This window comes from Tenrec ecaudatus, chromosome 9, assembly GCF_050624435.1.
Source record: "Tenrec ecaudatus isolate mTenEca1 chromosome 9, mTenEca1.hap1, whole genome shotgun sequence".
Classification (NCBI taxonomy): Eukaryota; Metazoa; Chordata; class Mammalia; order Afrosoricida; family Tenrecidae; genus Tenrec; species Tenrec ecaudatus.
Genome location: NC_134538.1, coordinates 69,158,484 through 69,182,962, shown reverse-complemented (window position 1 = coordinate 69,182,962; position 24,479 = coordinate 69,158,484). Strand labels below are relative to the sequence as shown.

General features: G+C 42.2%; 1 protein-coding gene across 2 annotated transcripts in view; it reads right to left on the bottom strand.

The window, feature by feature from the left end:
- The window catches only part of AMPH (amphiphysin), a 245,605-nt gene that overhangs the window by 17,564 nt on the left and 203,562 nt on the right, over positions 1-24,479 (bottom strand). Inside the window, exons 13-17 of one of the 2 annotated variants that reach the window (XM_075557542.1) lie at positions 24,230-24,253; positions 22,701-22,724; positions 20,119-20,151; positions 18,959-19,015; positions 13,180-13,305 (exon numbers count right to left, since the gene is read on the bottom strand). In XM_075557542.1, the coding sequence (XP_075413657.1) occupies positions 13,180-13,305; positions 18,959-19,015; positions 20,119-20,151; positions 22,701-22,724; positions 24,230-24,253 (264 nt within the window). The remainder of the gene's footprint in view (positions 1-13,179; positions 13,306-18,958; positions 19,016-20,118; positions 20,152-22,700; positions 22,725-24,229; positions 24,254-24,479) is intronic. The other variant, XM_075557543.1, reaches the window with a different exon arrangement.

The window sequence follows — 24,479 nt, the reverse complement described above, 5'->3', positions numbered from 1 at the left end:
CTCATCAAAATTTTTTTAAAAACTGTTTTCAGGCTTCTCATGCCAGTTTCATGTACGCCCTCCTGGATACATTCCAGTGCTCCTGGAATAAATAACACAAGTGATCAGTAAATAATGCAAGCTACAGATATTGACTTTCAATTCAATGGTGTTAGTTCATGGCTAAAGGAGATTTGATGCTAGAATTTAAAAAAAAGCAGTCTTTCTGATGTTTGCTCTTGGCATAAGCATGCGACTGAAAGACGACTGAATTCTAGGCTTAGCATTGTACCCTCGCATGAAGAATAGTAATTCTGATTCGTGGTCAGGCTTCTGCTTGACAGTTTTAATACATGCAAGTTCTGTAGTCCATTGGGGAGCTGACATTTACCAAGAATCTACAGTCTTTTAGGCACTGTTCCAGATGTCTTACATTTATTGCATATTCTTTTCATAATGACGCTATTAAATAGCATCACTTTTTCCTAGGAAAGTCAGCCAGCACTCCATGTTTAAGTAACTCACCAAAAGTCAGTAAGCCGGGATTGGAACAGAGGCACGTTTAACTCAAAATTCTGTGTATTTTTGCACTATTCCACATCCTACAAGACAATGCCTCTCTCAAGCCAGAATTCTACCAGGATCCAGACATCTGGAATGCCTCTGATACACATATCACAACTCCAACCAAGTTTGAAGAAGAATGCTTGAGTGTTTTAATAGTCACTGCATTCGCTTACACTCTGGGGATGTTAATCTTTAAAGAAAGATGCCTTCTTTTAAAAAAAGATGCATTCTTCAGCTGTATATGTACTCAATCTGGGTCCCTAGCAAACAGGCCCTAAATCATCCTTAATGAATGCAACATTATCTGCCCCATAAGTAGCAAGAGGTTTGTGGGGCAGAGTTTCTCTGCGTGATTTGTGCCAACAGTCCTGCAGAGGCACGGCTCCAAGGAATCAGTGCAGACTGGGAAAAACCACCCCGTCTTCTCATCTTTTGTCTACTACATTTCAGAGTTAACGGAGAGAAACTTCAGAAACGGGACACTTGGATATCCATAACTGTGCTTAGAAACAAGTGATCTCGTCTAGCCCAAGGTTCTCATTGTAGAAGTTGGGAAATGTGCTGGAGCCGGAGCCGAGCTGGGGTTCAGAGCCCTAGTTCTGCTGCTTCCACTATTTAGTGGTGGAGCTAGACTGGCCCCTGCTTAGTAAACTCACTGGAAGTCATAGAAATCCACAATTCAAACTCACTGCCATAAGTTGGTTCCACCTCATGGCAACCCCATATCAGAGTAGAATTGCCCACGTAGATTTCTAAGACTGCACATATTTACAGGAGTAGAAAGCCCTGTGCTTCTCCTGAGGAGTGGGTGGTGGTTTTGAACTGCCCACCTTCTGGCTAGCAATCCAATATGCTACTCACTACACCACCAGGACTCAGAAAACGGACAGAGGAGAACAGTTATTTTTCACAGTAGGAAACCAGCTAGAGATCTTTGTGTTTTCCTGATCAGAACTTCTTCTGGGTCCCACTTGTGCTCTTGACTGTGACCTGAAGACACTGGCATCCTTATGCAAATGCAGAATTTCTTGCAGGATTTATGTTAAAGAAAAGCCCAAGAGACAGCTGGGGTCCACTACCTCTTCTCTAGCTACGAAGACACAGGCAGGAGTGCTCTCCACACATTCAAAAGACCACCAGCGAGCATTTCCTCCCACGTGACTCGCCCATAGAACACATGATCCCCAATGGCGCACCTCTAAAAGACGTTATTGCAAACTTCAGCACATTTATATGCTTCCTTTCTAATAAAAGAATAGCTCGCGTTGTTTCTTGCCCCGCTGACCTTCACCTCAATCCTCTTTTCAATCTGCTGTCCTCATATTGCCTGCGGTCCTATGGCAACCCCTCAGCCGCCAGGTCCCAATGCAACTCAGCAGCTGTAGCAGGGTTGCCCAGGCAACAACAGGTTCAACCTCTCAACACAACATTCTTTAAGAATTAGGGTCTCCCTCGGAGATGCCAAAGTTAAATGAGGTTTTGATTAATTTGGTCTTTAAGGTCATGGAAAAATAGTCCACAGTGACATATATCAATATTTAAAGCTTTAGTTAAAGATTTATTTGCAGAGTCTATGAGAGAAATGGGTAGGAAAAGTTGATGGAATCTTTGAAGAAAAGAAAAATGTCATGTGTGTGCACTTTCAGATATAAAGGGATTAGTAAGTGCATGTTTAAGAGCAGTGACAGTGGACGATCGCTGGAAAACTCCCGCTCGATGCCATGAAGTGCATTCCGAATTAGTGTGACCCTAAAGGACAGAGTGCAACTGCCCCTGGGCAATTTCTGAGACTATCACACTTTCTCTCCCTTGGATTGGCTGGTGGTTTTGAACAGTTGACCTGGTGGTTAGCAGCCCAATGTGGAACTCACTAAGCCACCAGGACTCCTTCAACAAGCTCGACAGGGGTGGAAACAGCTTGCTACAGAGTGGCTATTAGAGCAATGGGTTCACAATACAATAACCATATTACCGTGCCTCAGTGCATTTTCTCTAAATTAAATGTAAACTGTTTTTTAAAAGATATAGCATCTGGGGTCTTAAAGGTTTGAAGGTAAACAATAGACCATAGAGCTCAGAAGCAATGAAGCCCACATGGAAGAAGCACACCAGCCTGTGTGACCATGAAGTGTCGAAGGGATCAGGTATCAGGCATCAAAGAACAAAAAAAATCATATCATTATAAATGAGGGGGAGTGCAAAGAGGAGACAGAAAGCCCATCTGTAAGCTACTGGACATCCCCTTACAGAAGGGACGCAGGAAGGAGATGAGTCAGTCAGGGTGCAGTGTAGCAACAATGAAACATACAACTTTCCTCTAGTTCCTAAATGCTTCCTCCCTGCCACTATCATGATCCCAATTCTACCTTACAAATCTGGCTAGACCAGAGGATGTACACTGGTACAAATAGGAACTGGAAATACAGGGAATCCAGGACAGATGATCCCTTCAGGACCAATGCTGGGAGTGGTGATACTGGGAGGGTGGAGGGAAGGTAGGGTAGAAAGGAGAAACCGATTACAAGGATCTACATACAACCTCCTCCATGGGGCCTCCCTCCTGGGGGACAGACAATAGAAAAGCGGATGAAGGGAGACTTCGGACAGTGTAAGATATGACAAAATAATAATTTATAAATTATCAAGGGTTCATGAGGGAGGTGGGTGTGGGGAGGAAGGGGGAAAATGAGGAGTTGATATCAAAGGCTCAAATAGAAAGCAAATGTTTTGAGAATGATGATGGCAACAAATGTACAAATGTGCTTGACACAATGGATGTATGCATGGATTGTGTTGAGTTGTATGAGGCCCCAATAAAATGATTTTAAAAAAGGAAATGTGCTTAAGTGGAGAGCAAATGCCTTGAGAATGATTGGGGCAGGGAATGTATGGATGTGCTTTATACAATTGATGTATGTATATGTATGGATTGTGGTAAGAGTTGTTTGAGTCCCTAATAAAATGTAAAAGAAGAAAAGAGAAAAAAATGATTAGGGCAAAGACTGTACAGATGTGCTTTATACAATTGATGTATGTATATGTATGAATTGTGAAAAGAATTGTATCAGCCCTAATAAATTGTTAAAATAAAAAAAATTAAAAAAAATTAAAAAAAAGGAAATGTACATTTTTATGGCCACTGCTCAATATACTTTCTTGTGAGGTAGCCAAACATACCCAAAGACTAGGCCATGATATAAAAACCCCAAACCTACTGCTGCCCATTTGATTCTGACTCACAGCAATCTATAGGTCAGATTAAAACTGCACCCCAGCATTTCCCAGAAGGTAAATTTATATAGACACAGATCGCCTATATTTCTTCCAAGAAGTGATGGTTGGGTTCAAGCCCTTCTCCTTTCAGTTAGCAGTCCAACACTTAGTCCACTGTGCTACTGGGCTCGTGGCATAGCGATCTACAAATCACATCAATATCATGCTCTGTTGCTAACACTCCCAACCTTCACCTTGCCAAATATAAAATACACCTAACTGGGTAACCTGGGCTATAACCAGATGGCATGGAGGGTGAGGAGAGGTGCTGGATCTTGAGCGATAGAGAACTGACAGTCATGCTTGGAAGACTCAGCTGACAGCCATCTCATTCTAGTCTTTGAGTGAGAGTGGTAAGTAAAACCTACCAATCCCACCAAATAGGCATGAGAGACTGGGTGGTGGGGGTGGGGGTGGGAAGTCATAAGTACAAAGGATGTTCTCCTGGTTACAGAGAATACAGAAACCAAAGATGAGGTGTGGCCGGAGGGGTGAAGGGTAAACTGATTTGCTCAAAGCCCTTAACCATAGATCCAACACACTAGACCCCCAGGTCAGTGCCCTTCCCAATATCACTCCACTGATATTCACTTGCAGCCCGTGGGGAATTAAGACACATATTGTCCATGGGGAGCTGAGGATGATCTACACAAGAATTTCTGTCTCTGTCTCATAGCAACAAACCAGGGGTGGCTGGTGGGATGTCCTGTTATCAGGAGGAAGAGAGTTCAGCCTAAGTGTGAACAGAGAGCTTCAGTGAGAGGTGATGTAAAAGCAGTTGATAAGTTTACTTTTGCAGAACTTTTTAAAGGGACACAGCACACTTACACTAGGTTGTGTGTGGGTACCTATGGATGAAAATGGGTTTGAGTTCAGTATCATCACTTTCTGATTTTTTGATTTTGCTTAACCTACTTTACTCCCCTGTGCCTTAATTTCCTTAATCTGTGAGATGGAAGTAATGAGCCCTAAATAATGCCAGGTTTGTGAAACTGCTGTGAGGTAATACCTGGAGGATGCTGGCACTCCAAACTAGCAATCGCTCACTCGCTGCCTTCTGGTCAACACTTATTCCTAGCGCCCCAAGACTACAAGGTGGTACTGCCCCACTGAGTTTCCAAGACTATAAGTCTTTAGGGCAGTAGAAGGTCCGGATGAGGCAGTGATTTATGCATTGGGCTGCGATCTGCATGGTTGCCAGTTCAAAACCACCAGCAGGTCCTCAGGAGAAAGACTGGACTTTTCACTCCTGTAAAAAGTTAGTCTTGGAAACCCACAGGGGGAGTCACTACGAGTCATCACTGACTCGACGGCAATGAGTTTGCTTTTGGGTTTTCTCCTGTAGTCCCAATAGATTGTATCAATAATACAGCAGGTTTGGGCCTCAATTTACTCTTGGTTCTGTCAACGCTCTTGTTATTTTAGTCATAATGCCTTTTGCTTTTCAAAGGAGGAAAGATCTGGTGTGACCTAGATACAGGTATGACCTTCAAATAAGGGCTGAAATCCTAACCCTGTAAATATGACCTCAGCAGAAAACGGGAGTTGTATTCTGCTCTGGTCATCTAATTTATATTAGCGTGTGAGTCCTCAACACAATCCCTTGTGAGTTACATACAAATCAGAGGGAAGAGAGGGACGGCCAGCAGCAGGACCTGCCTGTCGGCGAAGGATCCCTGCAGACATCGGACACTTGGAGAGAAGCTCACAGGTGGAATTGATACACTCACGTCTCGGGTTTGGGATGCTGGCCTCCGAAACATCGAGAAAGTCCACTTCTGCTCCTTCAAGCCAGGCCCGTGTGGTATTTCTGCTACCACAACATGAGGCAACTAAGACATCAGGAAAAGGAAGAGCCAAGCAACTTCTGCTGATCACACTTAGGTCCCAGTTAATGTCCACAGAGGAGAAACTGGAGTCATCCATGCAAAGAGTCTCTGGACTCTGGAGGCATTGCTGAGATAGGCCACGAAAGGAAGAGCAAGAGGTGGAGGCAGACATGCAGTGCCCACCAGTCTTCATCTTTAGTTACATGCTAACTCTGATCTGGATATGTCTCTGTACTCTCACACACAGCGTCCCCCAAACCAAACTCACTGCCATCTAGTCAATTCTGACTCACGCTGTTGGGGGAAGGTGCCACTGAGTCAGTTCGGACTCAACAGGATGTACAACAGAATGAAACAGTGCCGGGTCCAGAGCCTCCCTCACAATTGTCACGTTTGAGTCCATTGAGTCCTCTTTTTCATGGCCTGCTCCTTCACCAAGCATGATGTCCTTTCCCAGGGTCTGCTCTCTCCTGATACATGTCCGAAGGACATGAGATGAAGTCTCACCATCCTTGGTTCTAAGGAGCCTTCTGGTTGGACTTCTCCCGAGTCAGACTGGCCATGCTTCGGCAGTCAGTTGGCATTTCCAGTACTCTTTGTAGCACCATAATTCAACCGAGTCGATCCTTCTTGGGTCTTCCTGATGCACTAACTTTCACATGCACACGAAATGCTTGAAAACACCCTGGAGTGGGTCAGGAGCCCCTTGGTCCTCAAAGCAGCATCCTTGTAATGCAGTGAGTCTTTTGATCTCTTGACTGCTGTTTCCATAAGCACTGACTGTGAATCCAAGCGAGATAAAATTGCTGACAAATTCAATCTTTCCTATGTTTGTTAGGATGTAACCTACTGGCAGTTGTGAGAATTCTGCGTTCTCTGTACACCGAGCTGCCTTGCTTTGCACAGATTCACAGGGTCTTCTCCATTTGGAGCTTTGAATACATGGGCGTGGGTCGCTCAGAGCCCTGCTAGCTTTTCTCCCCTTTTTTCTTGTGTAAGATACAATGTGCTGCAGGCCACACTCCAGGGAATGCCCCCTCAGGGCTGCGTGAAAATTAAGGCTGTTTTACCCCAGCTTTGATCTCTTTACAAATGACAGGTTTATCATATCAGATCTCACAGTGGAGATCATTCTATAACTTCCAAACCAGCGAATCATGATCCATTCAAGTTAGCTGATATTGGGGGTTACGATTCATTCAATCCAGGATGTCAAGGGGAGGTGCCCTGGGTTTTCTTTTATACTTCAGGAGGTCTTGGGGTTAGATGGTGGCTTTAGGGAATGATCATTTATTAGTCATCCCTGGGGATACTCCTGGAGCCTCCCACCACCACCACAAGGTCCTGCTTTACCTCTGTGATCATCATCACGACACCTCCCTCCCTCACAGCCCTAAGGTGCTCTGATGACCACACTGGAGGACGAGCTGCTGAACCTGGATCTCTAAGGAAGTTGAGAGCAGAAAAACACCTCGGGGCTCAATTCTGAGATATTGCCCGGAAGGTCCCACCCACCATCTCCCTAGCTAGACGATGATGGGAGAGACTGGTGAGATTCAGGTGTGGAGACAGCTTTGTGCTACGGACCAGTTTCTAGCAGCCTAAAAAATAACACATCAGTGTCTGACAGCCCACACTGAAGGAGGGTGTCAGGAAGCTGAGGAAGGCCCCTGGCCTATTTTATGTCTCTAGAGGGAAGAGCTCTTACCCAACCCCCACCTGCCCATGTGTTCCCTATGGAAACTGTATGTCCAGTATCTCCAGCAAATCCTTTCTGGTTGCTGGAAAAAAAACCCAAAACCAAAACACAAAACCTGACAGGACGGGCCACGGATATGCATGTTTTAGGCAAATAGGTGTTCTTGAAACAGAAATTGAATGGCTTGCACCTATGTTTAAAGGGAAGCAATGAGAAAGAAAATTACCTTATTCGTATTTATATTTAATGAAATCAGGTTGCAGTTCTTTCCAGGACCAACGGACTAACCAGCCAAATAATCAACAAAGAAATCAGTGTCCAGAGTTCACTGAGCAACAGTTACGCACCAGGCTCCATACTGGGCACCGTGGGACAGAAGCGAGTGAGCGCAAAGGCATGCCGACCGTGTAGTTAGCTGCGAGCCCACTCGGAGAAAAGTCCCCTCTCTCCAAGGTTCTCTTCATTGACTTCAGAACTGACAGGACAGAGTTCTCAAAATGGAACAACTGCATACAGGGTTCCATTCGGGGGCTCCATCCTGTCAGCTCTAACATCAGCTGAATGCCTCTTTTTAAAAATTAGTTCTCATTACTGCTGCCTTTTATAATCAGTATCTCTGTAAATAGTCTCTTTATTTACCTGTAGGGTTTGTAAATATTTCATATACATATCTGAGAATTATCACGACGGTAGATTATGTGCTATAACACCATATGCAGTATCTGTGCTCCATTGTAATCTGAAAATGCCTTAAATTAGGAAAAGATACAATCCGTATGTACGCTTGCGTGTGTTTCTCGACAATTTCATTTATAGTGTCCTTTGCTGTTTGGAAAAATACATTTACATTAATGAAGAAAGAACAAGAAATAAACCCCCTGTCTTCTTCTCATCCTCAGTGACGTTGTCGGATAGATCAAGACATTACAGCTCCAGGAACTGTGCAGCACCTGGTTCTACAAGTGTTCTCTGTAGAAGGAGAAAACGCAAATGCTGTTTTCCATGACGGAACTGTCAGAGAGAGATACTCCAACCTCAGAGACATTCATAGTGGTCTCAACCACTAGTTGTCAAGAATGATGACGGCAGAAGCCACATCTGTCTATTGTATCCTGGGTCCAGAACAAGCCTGACACCCATGAAGGATTCAAAAGTGTCACCTGAGTGAAGGAAATGGGCACATGTAGCCTCCTCAAGCAGAGAGAAGGACTTCCAGTAAAGATGAAGTTCATAGATTATACAGTCTGAGCCTTCTGATGTTCTTTTATTAAATTGGTCTTGGCAAATAAATTTACATATATTATTTTTCTAGATAGGCATAGTAAAATGAAAAGTCATCTTTCATATCTCTACCATAAGATCTGTACCTCAGTCTTGGAAATGTTAACCTTAAAATTTATTACAATGCTTTGCTAAAAAACACATTCAAAACATGTAAAAAGAGCACTGGTCCAATTCACTATTTGTGCAGGTACAGATATAGGCAGAAACTTAGATACCATTTAAATGTGTCTCTACGCAAGAAAATGGAATGGGTAAAAATTTTCCACAAGAAAATGACAAGCATGCTTAGTTATAAGCAAAGGAAACATTATCATTTGGATTTATAATCTTCTTTAGCTGCTAAGTGCAAGGTCAGCAGTTTGAAACCACCAGCTGCTCTGAGGGAGAAAGCTGGGCGTTTTTTGTATTCTCAGAAAGAGTGACAGTCGCAGGGAAATTCGCAAGACAGTTCTATCCTGTCCTGCAGGGTAACTATAAGGTGCCATCAACTCGAGGGCAGTGAACTTGGAGTTTGCTTTTTTATAAAACCTGATTCTCTGTTATATAAAATGAAATTATTTCCCCCTGAAGAATAGAATCTCTATTGGCCTAACCTAGAAACATGAGAGGAAAGAGAAGCTACAATGTTGGTTATCGATGCGTCTTACAGTCAAACAGGTGAAGTTTGGTGCTATGGGAGAAAAACTAAAGACAATATTCAGCCTGTAGAGAATAAAATAGCAAACGAAAATGTAAAAATTTAACTTTTCTTGAAAGCCCCGGGTTTCATTGTGAACCACTACTAGAAGTTCCTGTTCTGAAAATTATATTTCTTTTACAAAACTGTCACAAACATTACCTCAGATGAAATGCAATCTGTCAAGATTTGAACTAATAACTGTGTGCTGACATTTAGGAAGCAAAAAAGATTGCCTCAAAAGGTCGCGCCAATCCAGCCGTGAATGATGGTAACTACAGGCAGCCTATTAATCAATGTCTGGGACACACGGAGATTTCCATGCTCTTACAACCAAATTTCACACATCTAGCGACAGAGGGGTCTTTCTTTAAGGAAAAAAATAATCCTAATATTGTGATTTTTGCTTACTGTGAGTAAAAGAAAATAAGTCATAAATCTACTTTAGAGAATACAAATACATTCCGTAAAATTCTGTTTTTCAAAAGCCAGGGAAAACAAGGTGAATTGATTTTATCCAAGTGTGTCGGTTTGGAAAACATGGAAGGCATTCCTTAGAGACCATTAGGCAAATCAAGCAGTTGTAAGCTGCCTTCTTAATGAACGTGGCTTTTCTGTTTCAGTCCATAGCTAAAGAATGAACTTGGTGAACTTTTCCCCTTTGGAGAAGGTGGCTCACACTGAACTTGACCTGGTTGGTGCTCTTGCATCCCCCGTGGTTCTCAGCAGGTCCCTAATTCCTTCCTAAGACTTTCTGAAGTGCTTTATATTCAGATATAGGATATAAGCATATCATATACGGATATAGACTATTGCTGCTGAAAAGTTTATCTATAAAACGTAGGAGAGAAGTGATTTCCAAATGATGAATCTTCCAAATATCTCTCTATTTGATCTCAGAGCAGCTAGTGGTTACAATCTGGACTGGCAGAAACCACCAGCTGCTCCTGGGGAGACCAGCAGGCAGGGCTTTCTACTCCTTAGAGAGTCACAGTCTAAGAAACTCACAGGGGCAGCTCTCCCCTGTCCTCTGGGATCCCTGTGAAACACTAGAGTCAATGGCAATGAGTTTGCTTTGCTTTGGTTTTTGCCTTATGATGGTTAATCCCTGTGCCATACAGCTTCTTGGATATTATTAATATAACCTGTAGATAAAAGGATTATAAATCATATCTATGGACTACCTGGATGGAGTCCCTGTTTGGAGCAAAAAGCAAAGCACTCAACTACTAACAAAAAGGTTGTTGGTTCAAACCCACACAGAGGTGTCTTGGAAGAAAACCTTAGTGCTCCGTTTCCAAAAGGTCAGGAGCCTTGAAAATGCTGGGGAGCCGCTGCACTGGCATGAGCTGGCAACAATGAAAACCCAGCAGACAGTCAGCCTAACAAAACAAACAAGAACCCAACCCCTTGCTGTCTAGTTGCTTCCAACTCAAAGCAAGCCTCTGGGCAGAGTCACGCTGCCCTGTGGGATTGGTTTCTTTTCAGAATCAGACTGCCGTCCCTTTCTCCCACAGATGGGCTGGTATGTTCAAACCGCTAACATTTGGGTTAGCAGCTAAGTAGTTTAACCACCGTGCCCCGGGATCCTCAGAAAATATGAGGGGACTTCAGAAAGTGTGTGGAATTTTTTTTTTATCTTTTAATTTTATTTTTCCGCTCACAAACTTTTTGAAGTCCCCCTGTAATAGGTAACTAGTAGCCACCAATATTGTTCATTATAAAACCACATGGAATCTGACAAAAAGGAAGAACCCAATTATATACATATATATATATACATATATATATAGTTAAAATCAGGTTGGGTGTGAGAGATGTGTACTCATGGGATTCTGAAGGTGTTGTGGAGAATACATGCTTAAGCCCCCATTTAACATTAGTTTACACATTAATTTTGACCGGTTGTACAACATTAAATGTCCTTGTCCAAAACCATGTAACTCAATGAAACACAGAGAGATTAAGCTGGAATTTAAATTATTATGAAGATGAAGCCCATCTACCATTCGAAACAGGAACCTGAGAACTTAGAAAAGTAAAACAATTTCCCTCCATGCCTAAATCAATACCGTTCTAATTCCCTGGCATCTTCCATATTCTTTTAAACATAAAACATCTCCTTCATTTTAGCATTATTAGCAATGATGATGTATCTTTTCCTTCCTTGCTGATTGAATAATCTTAATGGGAGCGAACAGATCCCAATCGGATACCATATGGAAGTGCTCTCTCTGCATGGAATTGTTGTGATTGCTAATGAATCCAAACAGAAGTCCTAGGCACTGACTCAAGGGGTCTCAAGGCATCCACCTTCCAAAGTCCATGCAGGCAGTGCTTGGAGGAGACAGTTGACCGAACAGGACATTTTTCTTGTTTTCCCTGCATGTGGGTGTTGTTGGGGGCAGCGAGTTGGTTCCAACCAGGGTGACGCTGTGTACAGCACTGCCTGGTCCTTGCTGCCCGCACAGCTGTTCTTATGCTGGAGCACATTGCTGCAGCGACGGGGTCCACTTATCGTGCCCCTGCATGATTTAGTCCAATACTGTCTCTTCGGTTGGAAAAAGTGACTATTTTCGTCATTTGCATTTCCCATCACTATCCTCCCCCGTTATTTATCTTTCTCATCGTTACAGAAACTATAGACTTGAAAGTTGACGCCGCTTTCCCCCCTGAAATGACCTAGAGCAATAGGAGCAAGAGAAGGCAACACTCATGGGTCTAGGTCTCTAATCCAGGCAATGTGATTTCCGCCCTGCATGTAACTGTTTTATTGACCTATAAGCCACGTACCATACTATCCAATGGCTTCCGTGTGTTAAAGAGAGTGGTGATATTTTGGCAAGAGGAGGGTGGCTCTCCTATTTGTACCAAATGAACAAAGTTGTAGTGTACACTACTGAAATCATCAGGAAACCTTTTATGGGATCTCAGAAATAAACCATTTCTAACTCTCCATGGAGTTTTAAAAGTAAGTTTTCCTTCGACACCATTGTAGCTGTTTCATGATCTATTTCAACATAGTACACGTGTAATTTTAACCCAGTTTCTGGAGGTGGTGTGGTATATGGCTGCAATACCAGGGCAAGAGTCCACGTTTCCAACCAAACAGACCTGCGCTTCCTCTTTAGCAAAAGAGCATATTCTCAAATTCTCACTTGTTATAGGAGCCAGGTGGTTTTGAGCAAATAGTTTTCTACCCACATGAATCCCTGCAGAATCAGAGATTTGAAATTATGAAATTTGAAATCCTTGTTGGATTTTAATGAATCTAAAAAACATGAATATTGTAAGCAATCAGTATACAAGTCTTTAAACGATCTGGTTTAATTAATTCCTAGATGTTCTTGTCAATGTAATTGTTTCTGTAATACTTCTTTCAGGTTTTTTGGGGGGGGGGCTCATATCCTACCACTTAGCCAAATTCATTTATTAGCTATAAGAGCTTTTCATGTGAAACATCAGGGGTCTTCTATACCTAAAATCATGTCATCTGCAAAAAACAATAGCCTTTCTTCTTCTTATCCAGTCTAGATGCTTTTCACTTCTTTTTTCTTGCCCGACTGCTCTTGCTACAATCTCTCAAAGCAATATCAAATAGCCGTGGTAAGACATATCCTCATCTTGTCCCTGACCTTAAGGGGAAAATTCTCAGTCTCCAATATGTCGACAGTACCAACAAGGTTGTCAATTCTCGAATTATCCCCTGAGAGCTGGCCTCGACTTGAAGGCAGTTCTCCAGGCAATCTGTGGAGCCGTCCTGGACATGGAGCTGGGAGGCATCGGTCACAAGAAATAAAAGGATGACAGGTAGAGCATTGCATTGCTGCCGCAGGTGAAGCAGATGGCGGGTGGGATGGAGGTGCACTCACCGCTGCCTCCTCCACGGGCTCCTCGGGCTGAGCATCCAGTCCAGGTCCCAGTCCAGCAGCAGGTGCAGCAGACACAGGAGGCTCTTCTACGCTGGGCTCTGTGGGTGGAGCTTGTTCAGATTCAGCCTTGGTTTATTTTGAGGGTTAGGAGGAAAGAATTCAACACGTGAACAGAGAGCATTACAATATACTTGACAATACAGTTTTATTGATCATCCCGTAAGTACTAGCTTCACTGAATTGGTACTAGCCAAGAACTTCCCCAATTGGCGTCATGGGCTTTCATAGAATGGAAAGGTCCGGAGATGGACTCTGGAGCTTCTTGTTTTACCACAATCGAGAAACTTCATTTCCCTGGACTTTATGCAAGTCTGACCAGCGGACTATACCTTTTACTTACTTTCATCACTTGATTACTTACGTTCCTATTGAGCAGAGAAGCAGAGGGAAAGTCAGGGCAGGGAAGTACGGAGGGAATGAGGGAGGAGGGTGTTTTAGGTGCTCCCACATTTGCCCATTGGAAAAAGTGAAGAAGATCAATCATGGGCACATAATTCTGTTGATATGCACAGCATCAAAATACCAAGGGATCTGCCAATGTTAAATGAAAATCCATTCATTTTCATTAGTTCATCACTATGGGTCACTGGGTCACTTCCAAGATTGGGAGGAATAGATCAACTACCTGGAAAGAAGTCATCACAGATACCACTGCCCTGTAATTTCCAGTCCTGTCCCACGTTTTCCCTGTCCCTCTAATGAAATCCTCAGCAGTTGATCTATTTCTTATAATCACCCAATTCTTAGGGTGTCACAGGGAAGAATTCTCTGTTACATGATCCATTTAATTATGTGGACAAAATAAAAAATATTTTCATTCTATTGAAATATCTCTACAGAGATATCATCCTGACTCTAATTTCATGCTGCACCATATATCCAGAATCTCTTAGCACAAGACCCTTTTCTGAAATTAGAAATAATAAAATAGAATTGGCCATTAAAACACCAGTTAATAATGACATCACAGCTAGTGAAAATGTTCCTGGTACCTTCCATTTTATTACTGAACTAATATACTATCTTAACTATACTATAGTTAACTATTATAGTTAACTATAATTAACTAATATACTTAATTATATTAATTAAGTATAAGCATATTTATTCAGCATAATTGTTTCACTAAATGGATGGACAAGGGAGAGCTCATTAAAATCCCTTTCCATCAGAACATTTAAACCCTTAAAAGAGGTAAGTGTTTTCCCAGAGGAGTAAGAAGTCAAAGCCTAACACTAAAAAACAGTCACGTCTGCCCAACTCTCAGCACAAACACGAAAGATACCTCTGTTATTTCTGTACATTCACTGTGTGCTTGACACTCTTCAGAGAGAGGTCACAGAAAATTGATATGGATCCTATAGAAAAGGAAAGCCTAGCACTAGATAAATATACCATTTGTCTTGTGTCCCTACTAAATCCTCCATTGCTCTGTGTGCCACGATCACAGCGCTGTTCTTTTCCAGGGGCATCAGAACATGAGAGGATAGTTTGGTAGACAAGTATGCAAAGAGGTTTGATATATTTATGGGCTTTCATAAACTGTAAGAGGCAGTCTGACACGAGTTTCAAGAAAGAATGTAACAAAATTCACTCCAATATGACTTTAGAAGTTGTTTATAGGAGAGGACATCACTTTGATATTTAAAAAGAATAATCTTCATGATGAAATAATTATTCATCATGGTAAACCAATTCTATAAGCTCTTGGGGTGTGACTGCATCATTCAGAGAAGTCCAGGTGATTTGCTATGAGAGCCTGGTATCAAATGACTGTACAGTGGAGGACCTGAAGGTTAGTTTGATAAAGCACAAGAAATCCACAGCAGATGTTGCCCCCTATAAGATGAATCTATACTGTGGAGAATGTCTGAAGCCATTTGAGAAGCCAAAAGAAGCTTCAAAACACGAGTCAAATAAATATATTGCTGTACATAAAAACACAAAGATAACTCAAAATAAAGAAAACATCTGCATCAGAGTCTGTTTGTGGAAAGTCTGAAATAATTTTCAAGTTTTATATAAGGATGAATACTCACTGCCGTGAAGTTGGTCCTGACTCTTAGTGACCATACAGGACAGAGGAGACCTGCCCCTCTGAATTTTTGAGGCTGTAAGTCTTGTGGGAACAGAAAGTCTCATCTTTCTCCTGAGGGTAATTTCATAAGTGAGGGTACTTACATATTTTTTCTGAACTCTGAAATTGGCATGATAATGTAAAGCGGAGGTAGGTATGTCCCATGTCGTGACATCACAAACAATAGTACCATGTAGTATCCCAACTAGTTGACTTCAATTGCAAGAGAGTAAGTGTAACTCAGTGGGTGATAAATAAGGATGAACCAAGATAACACGACTGTCCATAAAATCAGTGACTCATATGTAGAAATTGAAGTAACTTCTATTTCTCCAGAGGTAAGTAAAGTCACACACATTTTGTCAAGATAGAGTAAAAAATAAAGAAAAACTGTGAGTGCCATTTCACAGAAAGGTCTGTAATAGTTGGGTCAGAATTGTACCTTGTTTGGCCACTATTTTTCTCTACAAGATGTCTCCCTTGACATACTGCAGATGATGGATACCATACTGTACTGTACCATACCATGCCATGCCACGCCACGCCAAACCACACCACACCATACCACACCACACCACACTATGGAATGTAAGTAATAATATACTATTGTTTGCTTATATAGCAATCATTATATACTTATAAGAGACACCCATATTTATATTTATTTATGGTGACAGGCTGCCATAACAGCATGACTCCAAGAATCAGAACTGGAATTCTTCCTTTAGAGCAAGAAGGAGTGTAGTCACTGAGCACATTTTCTGGTAACCTCTTTGATATAATGAAAGGGGTCAACATAAAGGAAGAGGAGATAATTTGGGAGAGTAGGGTTAAGGGTCTAGGCACAGTCCAAAATGGTACTTGCCTTAAATTCAACTTCTGCAACCTTTGGAGAACTCAGGCATGAAATTTCAAAAAGTGTTGGGAGCAACTCTGAGTCCTGGACAAGGCAGTTTCTCTTTCAAAAGGATCTAGTATATAAGGGATGCCTCTTGAGCCACAAGATGTGGGCAGTGGAGATGCGCGTCTAACCACCGGCTTCCCCTCCTTTGTTCAGACAGTTAACGAGTCAAATAGTAGAAGGTTTCTTGCTCATGAAAAGGTCCCGCATAGTCACGCTCAACTAGAAATGCAGGCTCATTGTGATTTCCTACAATCTCAGGCATCACAGTCAATGGTAGCAACATTTGCAATGCGGGACATGATAAAGCTAAGCTCCGAAATGGAAAGATGGTGGGAGATGTCTGTTTTAGTGGATACATATCAAAAGAAGAGGAGGGCAGATATGGAAGTTTCTAGAACCAGCTGTGGTGGGAGCAGAGATGTTCAGAGTGTACCTGCCATGAAATCCCATGCTTAGATGGTTGTCATCCAAATAGTGAGTGTGAATTTAGCTAATGAAGACCCGTTGCTTCTCCTTTATATTTGTAATTCTTCATTTTCCTTAACCCACTCACAGCTAATAATTAAAACCCATCAACTAGCGCCAGTAAAACTCTTATCTCCGTCATCTAGACTAGGTTTGAATGTGTATAATGAGTCTCTCTGGCTCCATTATTAATATGTGCATTTATCTTCTCCATTTAAATAGGTCTTTGAAGACCATGCAGACACTGTGTTTCACCTTGATAAGCAAAGGGCAAAAGCTTAATAATCGGTGTGCCTTTGCAAAATATCAAATTAACCTTGAAGATAAACTTCCCAGAATTGAAGTCTTGACTTTGAAATAATCTAAAAAGAAAACTTCCATTCATTTGCCCCCAAATCCCATCTGTCCCTGAGGCAAAGCCAATCATTTCATTTTCTTCATTAATTCAGGGTCAACAGCTTCCCATGTGAAAGTCAGGAGCTAGGATAACCATTCACTACGCTCTTGGGAAAAATCGAATTCTGGTCAACGAAACTTCCAAGAGCCAAAATCCTCAGAAGTGTATGACTGACAATCTCACAAGTGACTTGGCTTCAATTCTGAAAACTGTTGGTAAAAAGGTTCACCACAATATGACTGATGTTAGACTCTCCACCGACAAGGGGACAATTAGTACATTGGACGGAGGGACCACGCAAACACCAGTCTAACAACCGTGAAACTAGAAGAACTAGCCGGAGCCTGGCTGCCACTACCAACGGCTCTGAAGAGGGTCACATTAGAAAGACCTGAGAAAAGTGAGGGGACAAAATTCCAAATCATAAAAGAGACCAGGCTTACTGGTCACATAGAGAGAGATGAGACCCCTGACACTGCCCCCCCTAGTCCCCATGCATGACTGGGACTGAACTCACCTTGGGTAAAAGTATAATCAGCCATTTAAGATCCAAAGGGCACCATTTACTCAAGTACAAAGTCCAGAGGGACAAAGGGGGACTGGAAACAGGGATGCTGGGAGGGGTGGGATAAGTGACGGCGCCTTGAGGAGACTGCAATGAATGAGTTGAATCATAATGTGGATGGATTGCTGAATGTGACATTTCTATTTGTTCTGCAAACCTTCACCCGACTCACGATAAAAAATCTTTTAAAAATGAATATTGCTGCATATTTCCTATGTATCCTGTCCCTAAATTGTTCTTCAGCAACTTCATTTCCATCTTGTGGATTAAGTTATCAACTAGCTGCCCTGGCTTCAATCCTAACTAAGGGCGGCCTCACGCATTTCAGAGTAGAACTGAGCCCCACGGGTTTGTCTCTTTCACTGTTAGAACCGTGCGTGGGGTGACAGTTTACAGAGCAAACTGCTCCCCGTTCAACAACTTGCACACATTTTGTCTGTAGCCCTCATTGTGATCCCCTCAATGCGACAGCGCTCTTCCTGCTTGCCCCAGCTCATTTCCACTTAGTATTTCCCCTTGGCCCTGCCTGTCTTTTGAGACTAGGATGGGTGGGGGGTGGGGTGGGGATGGGTACAAATGCTTCCCCATTGGGCTCACATGACTGATTGCTCTGAGGAACACAATCCTCACAAATGTTTTTGATCACTGTATAGGGCTGTCTGTGGTTTGGCTGCAAGATGATCCAGGCTGTCTTCAGTTCGTGGCTTGACAGGCCACCTTCTCAGGGATTCAACTCGTCTCTATCGGACCAAGTAAGTCTTATTTAGGATTCTGAATGTTGTTATATAGTTTTATTACATCCTGATCAGGACCTTCTCTGATCTCAACTGAGTGGGGATTATTGGTCGCTGGGCACCATCTACTCGTTCCGATCTCAGGGTAATTGAGGCCGTGGTGCGTGTGGCCCTTTACTCTGTTACACTAAATGGAAATCCTCGACTCTGTGATTTTCTTCACTCTTCACTTCTCCAGGCAGTGGACTATAATTCTTTATGGGAGGAGAAAGGCTCACCTTTCTCTCACCATTTCCTATTCGGACCATGGAAATAACCCTGTCCTCGGTGGATTTGCTAAATCTCAAGGAAGCCCATATTTAGGAGACCTTTTGCCGAGATCACAATCCTTATATAAATAAAAACAGAAGACACAATAGAGTCAGCAGCCACAAGGAGATTTTCCAGAAACTTGCAGAAAAGAGGGAACTAGAGCAACCTACTCTGGATATTCGAGTCCCAGACAACTTAGAATGATGCTTCAGGTGTGTAGTGGTATCTATTTATCTCCCCCAAACACAGGCCAAAATCAACTCACCAAGTTAGAGATCATACTCTGGTCTGTCTGCATTGTGAACAATGATGTATCTTGAGGCTTGACATTGAGGAGCAAAGAAAAGAATAAAAGTTATTTAATGTCCCAAATAATTAGATAAAAAGAATCCCCTGGTGTAGTTAATAATAATAATAGGTAACTTTAGTCTCATCAAGTATGAGAGCAAATTAACAAGTGTTTCTACAAAATCATGAAAACTTTCATTAAATATCAACTTTCACAAAAATATCAAAATGCGAAGATATCACTTCTCAACATATCTAGCATCCAGGTCTATACATGTCTGAAGTCAGTGTTTATAATTTTCTAATCTTCCCTACAGAATTCTGTACTCTTCAATTGATACCACATCAAGATGGCAGTTTTTGTGTCCTTTGGGGGCTCACATCATGTTCCTTTAATTTCTTTTTTTTAGTTTTGGAAAAAAAAAAGGAGAATGAAGGTTGTAGAGTGGCTTCCCATTGAAATTTCCCAAAGAAATTCTGGTAGCAGAGGACTTGCTCTCTATGAAGAAGGAAAGTAAAAATTCCCCGGCACCTATTCCTGCTTTTTCTCAAAAAATGTGGTTCCCTATTTTCTTAAAAGTTCATAAGTCCTCATGATGGTCCTATGTCATTTGAGAAAATATAAATAGATAGCCCCTTTGGGATCCCCCCAAAAAACAGTCTCCATAATCTTTTGAATTCTGCCTTGAATTTAATTGGCCCAGCAGAAATCCCTGGAAACCAGTTTTAATTGGACCTTTTCTTTCTTGCTTGCTTTCCTCCCTGCAGGCATCCTGATGAGACTACATGGATTGTGGAAAGAACTGGTCTGCAGCCTATCCATTCATGATGGAGACAGGTTGAAGCATGCTTTGTTTGGAATAAACCTGTGTATGTATTAACTGGAACCCTGGCAGCATGTCATGACGGCTGGACTTCCTCTGGTTTATGTTAGGCTATGGGGCTAAGTGTTTTCTTTATGCATTTACCCCTTCAATGTCATTTCTATCACTGTCTCTCTGACTCGATTCATAAGTTGTGGGACCGGTGTACACGCTATACCCTTCAACTCCGCCAGATCAATGACACAGGAGCCCCCTGAGGTCTAAAGCTTGTCGTTCTCAGCAGAGACGTCTTGCAGGAAAATGGATTTCTTACCTGTGCAAATCCATTAAAGGAACCATCAGAAGCCTAAGTAGAGATGGAAATGAGAGTGTATTGTTTTTTCATCACTTATAAATGTTAAGTAAATGTCCATTTGACAAGTTGGAAAGACCATCACAAATTTTGAAATAATACAAAAGGTTACTGTGAGCAAAAATACTTAGGAAATGCAAGAAGCTGCACTGTATTATTATAAATAGGCTGACCAAAAAAAGTTGGGTGATTATTTTGCAATTATTGCTTGTATAGGGCCCGCTGTTATTCACAACCTGCCTCTTCATTAATGAGATGAAGCTTCCAGAGAAGAGCAATAACAGGTTAAAGAGCTCTTTCCCCCGACCCCACCCCGACTCCCACTCCCACCCAAGGTCACAGATAGAAAAACTGGAAAAGATTCTAAAGTCTATCCCATATCATGATGACAAACATCATTAGGTGTTCCTGAAGTGGAACCTCTAAAACAGTGAGCGATGTATTTACTTCTGCTCTTCATTTTGCATATTTCTATTGCTTGAGACGAACAAGCTAAGTAATGGGAAGGTAATATACATTTCATTATTTCCCTACACAATCACTCTCTCTCTTTTTTTTTTTTTTTTTGGTCAATCTATTTGTGTTGGGTTTACACAGATTTCAAGAGTTACATGCCAATCTGTTGGGAGGGTGAGGTGGGCCTAGGAGCAGAGAGGTGACGGACGGGGACATACGGGACAGACATTAGGGAAACAGCACCTACAGCCGTCTGCGGCTCATCTACACTACACACTGGGTAGGTACCTCTTCCTTACGAGTCTCTATTTCCCGGTACAACAATCCATATCTCTGGTTAGCGATTTCATCTTCAGATAAATCTGAGCTGTTGGTGTCATGGTCTTGGGGACTAGAGGAACTCTCAGGGCTAGAATTCCAGAAATTTCCCCAAACCAGTGGCCTAACTCTCTCTTGGTTTTGTTCCAAGCAGCTACCAACGGCTTCCTCCCCATAGACAGCTGCTATTGAGTCTATCTCCAGCTCCTTCTTGTTCTCAACTCTGTCTAAATGTTTACCAAGGTTATCTACGTTTCCCATATCTCTGGTAGGCCAGTATTTAATAAAATCTGGACAACTGGTAGATCCACTTGCTTGGCCATCTGGAAGACCAGAGAACCTGAATATATTCTCATTATTGATGGCTGAATCCAAGCTTTGGCACCAGATTGGACCTGGATCTGTTGTCCAAGAGTCTGTCTTTGCAATTCCTGGCAAGTTAACCATATGAATAGAGTTCCCCGTCGCTGGTCTTTCAGACCTTGCTATTAACGAGTCCTCTGCAATACATGAACACCAATCCCGTCTGTTTGCATTAGTTCCAAGAGAAGGATTAAGGTCACTCCTAGACTGAGCTGCCACTTCACATTTTATGGATGAAACAGCAGCCTGGTTTTCATCCCTGCCACTTCCAAGAGCATTTACTGCAGCCCCACGCGGAATTTCTTCAGGACCTGCTCTGCCGTGTGCTGCACAATCTACTATATCACGCTCAGGTGACTCCACAAAATGTGTTACGTCTTCTTTACCTAGAGCCCATCCCGCAGGGATAGCTTCTTTAACCCTGGTGGCAGGGTTAGCCCAGGGAGGCCAATTCAGGCTATCTGCTTGACTGGGAGGGTTAGTTCCTGGGCCCTCTATAATTTCACAATTATTTATTGCTTCTGGAATCCCATCATCTAGTCCTTGGCCTGTGTTATTTTTAATTATTTTTAAGGTCTCTTGGGCTTGAGTTTCTATTGTCTCAAGAAGATTAGCTATCCTGCTTCCTCTACGTTCATTAGCTTTCTCCTGAAATTCCTGCGTACCTTCTAGAGCCTTGATATCAATAGCTCTAATGTCTACCTTTTCACTTGTCTCCACACCTGCCCACATAGAATCTTCTATCTTCTGTTTCTCTTCCTCCTCTTCTGCCTTTGCACCTTCTTCCTGATTTCCTTTGAACAGGCCACCAGTTGCCATGACTGGCATCTGTGGGTCAAGCGAAGATTCAGCAAATGCAGCCTCGGGTTCAGGCTCGGAGGGCAGCTGTTCATTTCCACCTGGCAGTGCTGGCTCCAGGTCAGGTTCACCTTCCTCAGGTACAGTGGGCCAGTCAGTGGAAGAGAGACATGCAAGGTCTTCCAGAGACCCGCGCTGGGTAATTTCCTGGCTGATACTCTCTGCACTAGCATCAGGCCCCCAAGCAAATGCACCTAGGTCAATTTGAGATCTTTGAGTTTCTTCGGCCAACCCACTGTCTGGAGTTTCCTCCATGATCAGGTTACACAGGGAAAGACTTTTTGAAGAGTCAGTCTTTAAAGAATGCAGAAGAGTAAAGGGGGGAAAACACATAAAAAATAAGATGAAATAGATCATGGTAAGATTTCATGAAAAGCATAAAGCTCTTTAGTAGGGTAGCTCCAATTAAACAAAACTAAAAAGAGGTCAAGTTAAAGGCTCGGTTAAGACTAGCAATGTAGTGAGAATCGCCTCTTCTGGATAATGTAACATGCATTCAAAGCACATCAACCACCACCAAATCCCGACATTTCTGGAACTACACCTACCGGCTGCACCAAATCAGTGCTGGTCTGTATGAATTTAAGGAAGAAAAAAGAAGAAGACAAGAAAAGAGAAGAAAATTAACTGGCACATTAAAATCTCCCACTGTCTAGAACAAAGATTCTGCTGAGGGCTGGTCTCTCACTATTTGGGGATTGAAGGTAAAAATTAACAACACATTTAGTGATCAGAATATTTTGGAAGAACAGGAATAAATGAAACACAAAAAAAGCCTTGGTCATTTTCTAGTATCAAAAAGGATGTTTTATGGCTACTGCAAAGTTGTTCTCTAGCAGATTTAAATGCAAAGTTTCCAATAAGTAAATAAGCAAGCTAAAGAGGGAGGGGAAGAAATGGGGAGCTGTTGCCAGGGGCTTAGGTGGAGAGCAATTGTTTTGAGAATTATGAGGGCAATGAATATACAAATGTGCTTTATACATTTGATGTATGTATGGATTGTGCTAAGAGTTGTATGAGCCCCTAAAAAAAACGATTAATAAAAACTATGAACAAATTCCTATGCACACTGCACATATCTTACTTTGAAGCAAAAAAACAAATGGGTCAAAAACACCAGGCAGGCTGGGATAAATGTCCTTGGTGGGCCACATGTGGCCGGCGGGCTGAGAAAACCACAAAATTATATGATGCCACACGCTCTTACACAAAAATCTGAATAAAGTCTTCCTAAGACTTATCCCTTCTGGGTTCAGCCCTTGAGGCAGGAGTTTGAGGGGAAATGATCTAATGTCAACCATCCTGACTCCCACACAGTTCTACGCCCCTGAAGAGGAATTTATAGATTGGTATTGGACATATGGGATAATATCATACTTATGGGCTTGATCTGGACCAGGCTGGGATGTTTTCTCAATATTCAATTACTCTTTGATATAAAAGTCTCTCTTACACACATATGAGTGTCTATGAATTTGTTTCTCTAGTCAATCCAGACTAACACAGGGACTCTTAACAGCTCTTATCACAACCCATACATACATCCATTGTGTCAAGCACATTTGTACATTTGTTGCCATCATCATTCTCAAAACATTTTCTTTCTACTTGAGCCCTTTGTATCAGCTCATTCCCCCACCCTCATAAACCCTTGACAGGCTATAAATTATTGTGTTTTTCATGCCGTACACCCAGTGGATAAAATTTAAATTCCTTATGATGAAAGATTTGCAATAATGAAAACACAGATACATTGTTTCATGTGCAAGGTTGCCCATATCTTATACTTACTCAGCCATACTTTGTAACATCAGCAACATATGTGCATGCTCTTCACCTGCACTATCTGCTCCAGCCACCCATCACCACAGGAACAAGAGAGGGTCACAGGAACCACTCTAGACTACTGGGCACCAAGGAAGGTGGGTCACTAGCATTGTTCTTCAGCATCGTTTTCAGAATCGAGCCATTCTGGGAAGCTTGTACCCAGAGACTACATTACCATCAAATGTAAATAAGAGTTAGCAAATTTCTAGAAACCCAGAACCCCCAAATTCATTGTTCCTAGTGCCCTTACCGTCCACAGGTCCCAGGGCAGTGTCTGAAAACAAAGAAACAAAATACTGTTAAATACACACAATTCAAACGCATGAAAGCCCTGAGGTGATAAACATGGTTCCTGAAATAAAATCACGAGCACGCTCTCAACACTTAGTCCTGATTACAGACACATTCCATATCTGTGTTTTCCAATTAGGAAGCCTCTAGCTCTGGTTGCATAGTGGGTTACACGGTGGGCTGCTAACCGCAAGGTTAGCTGTTCAAAA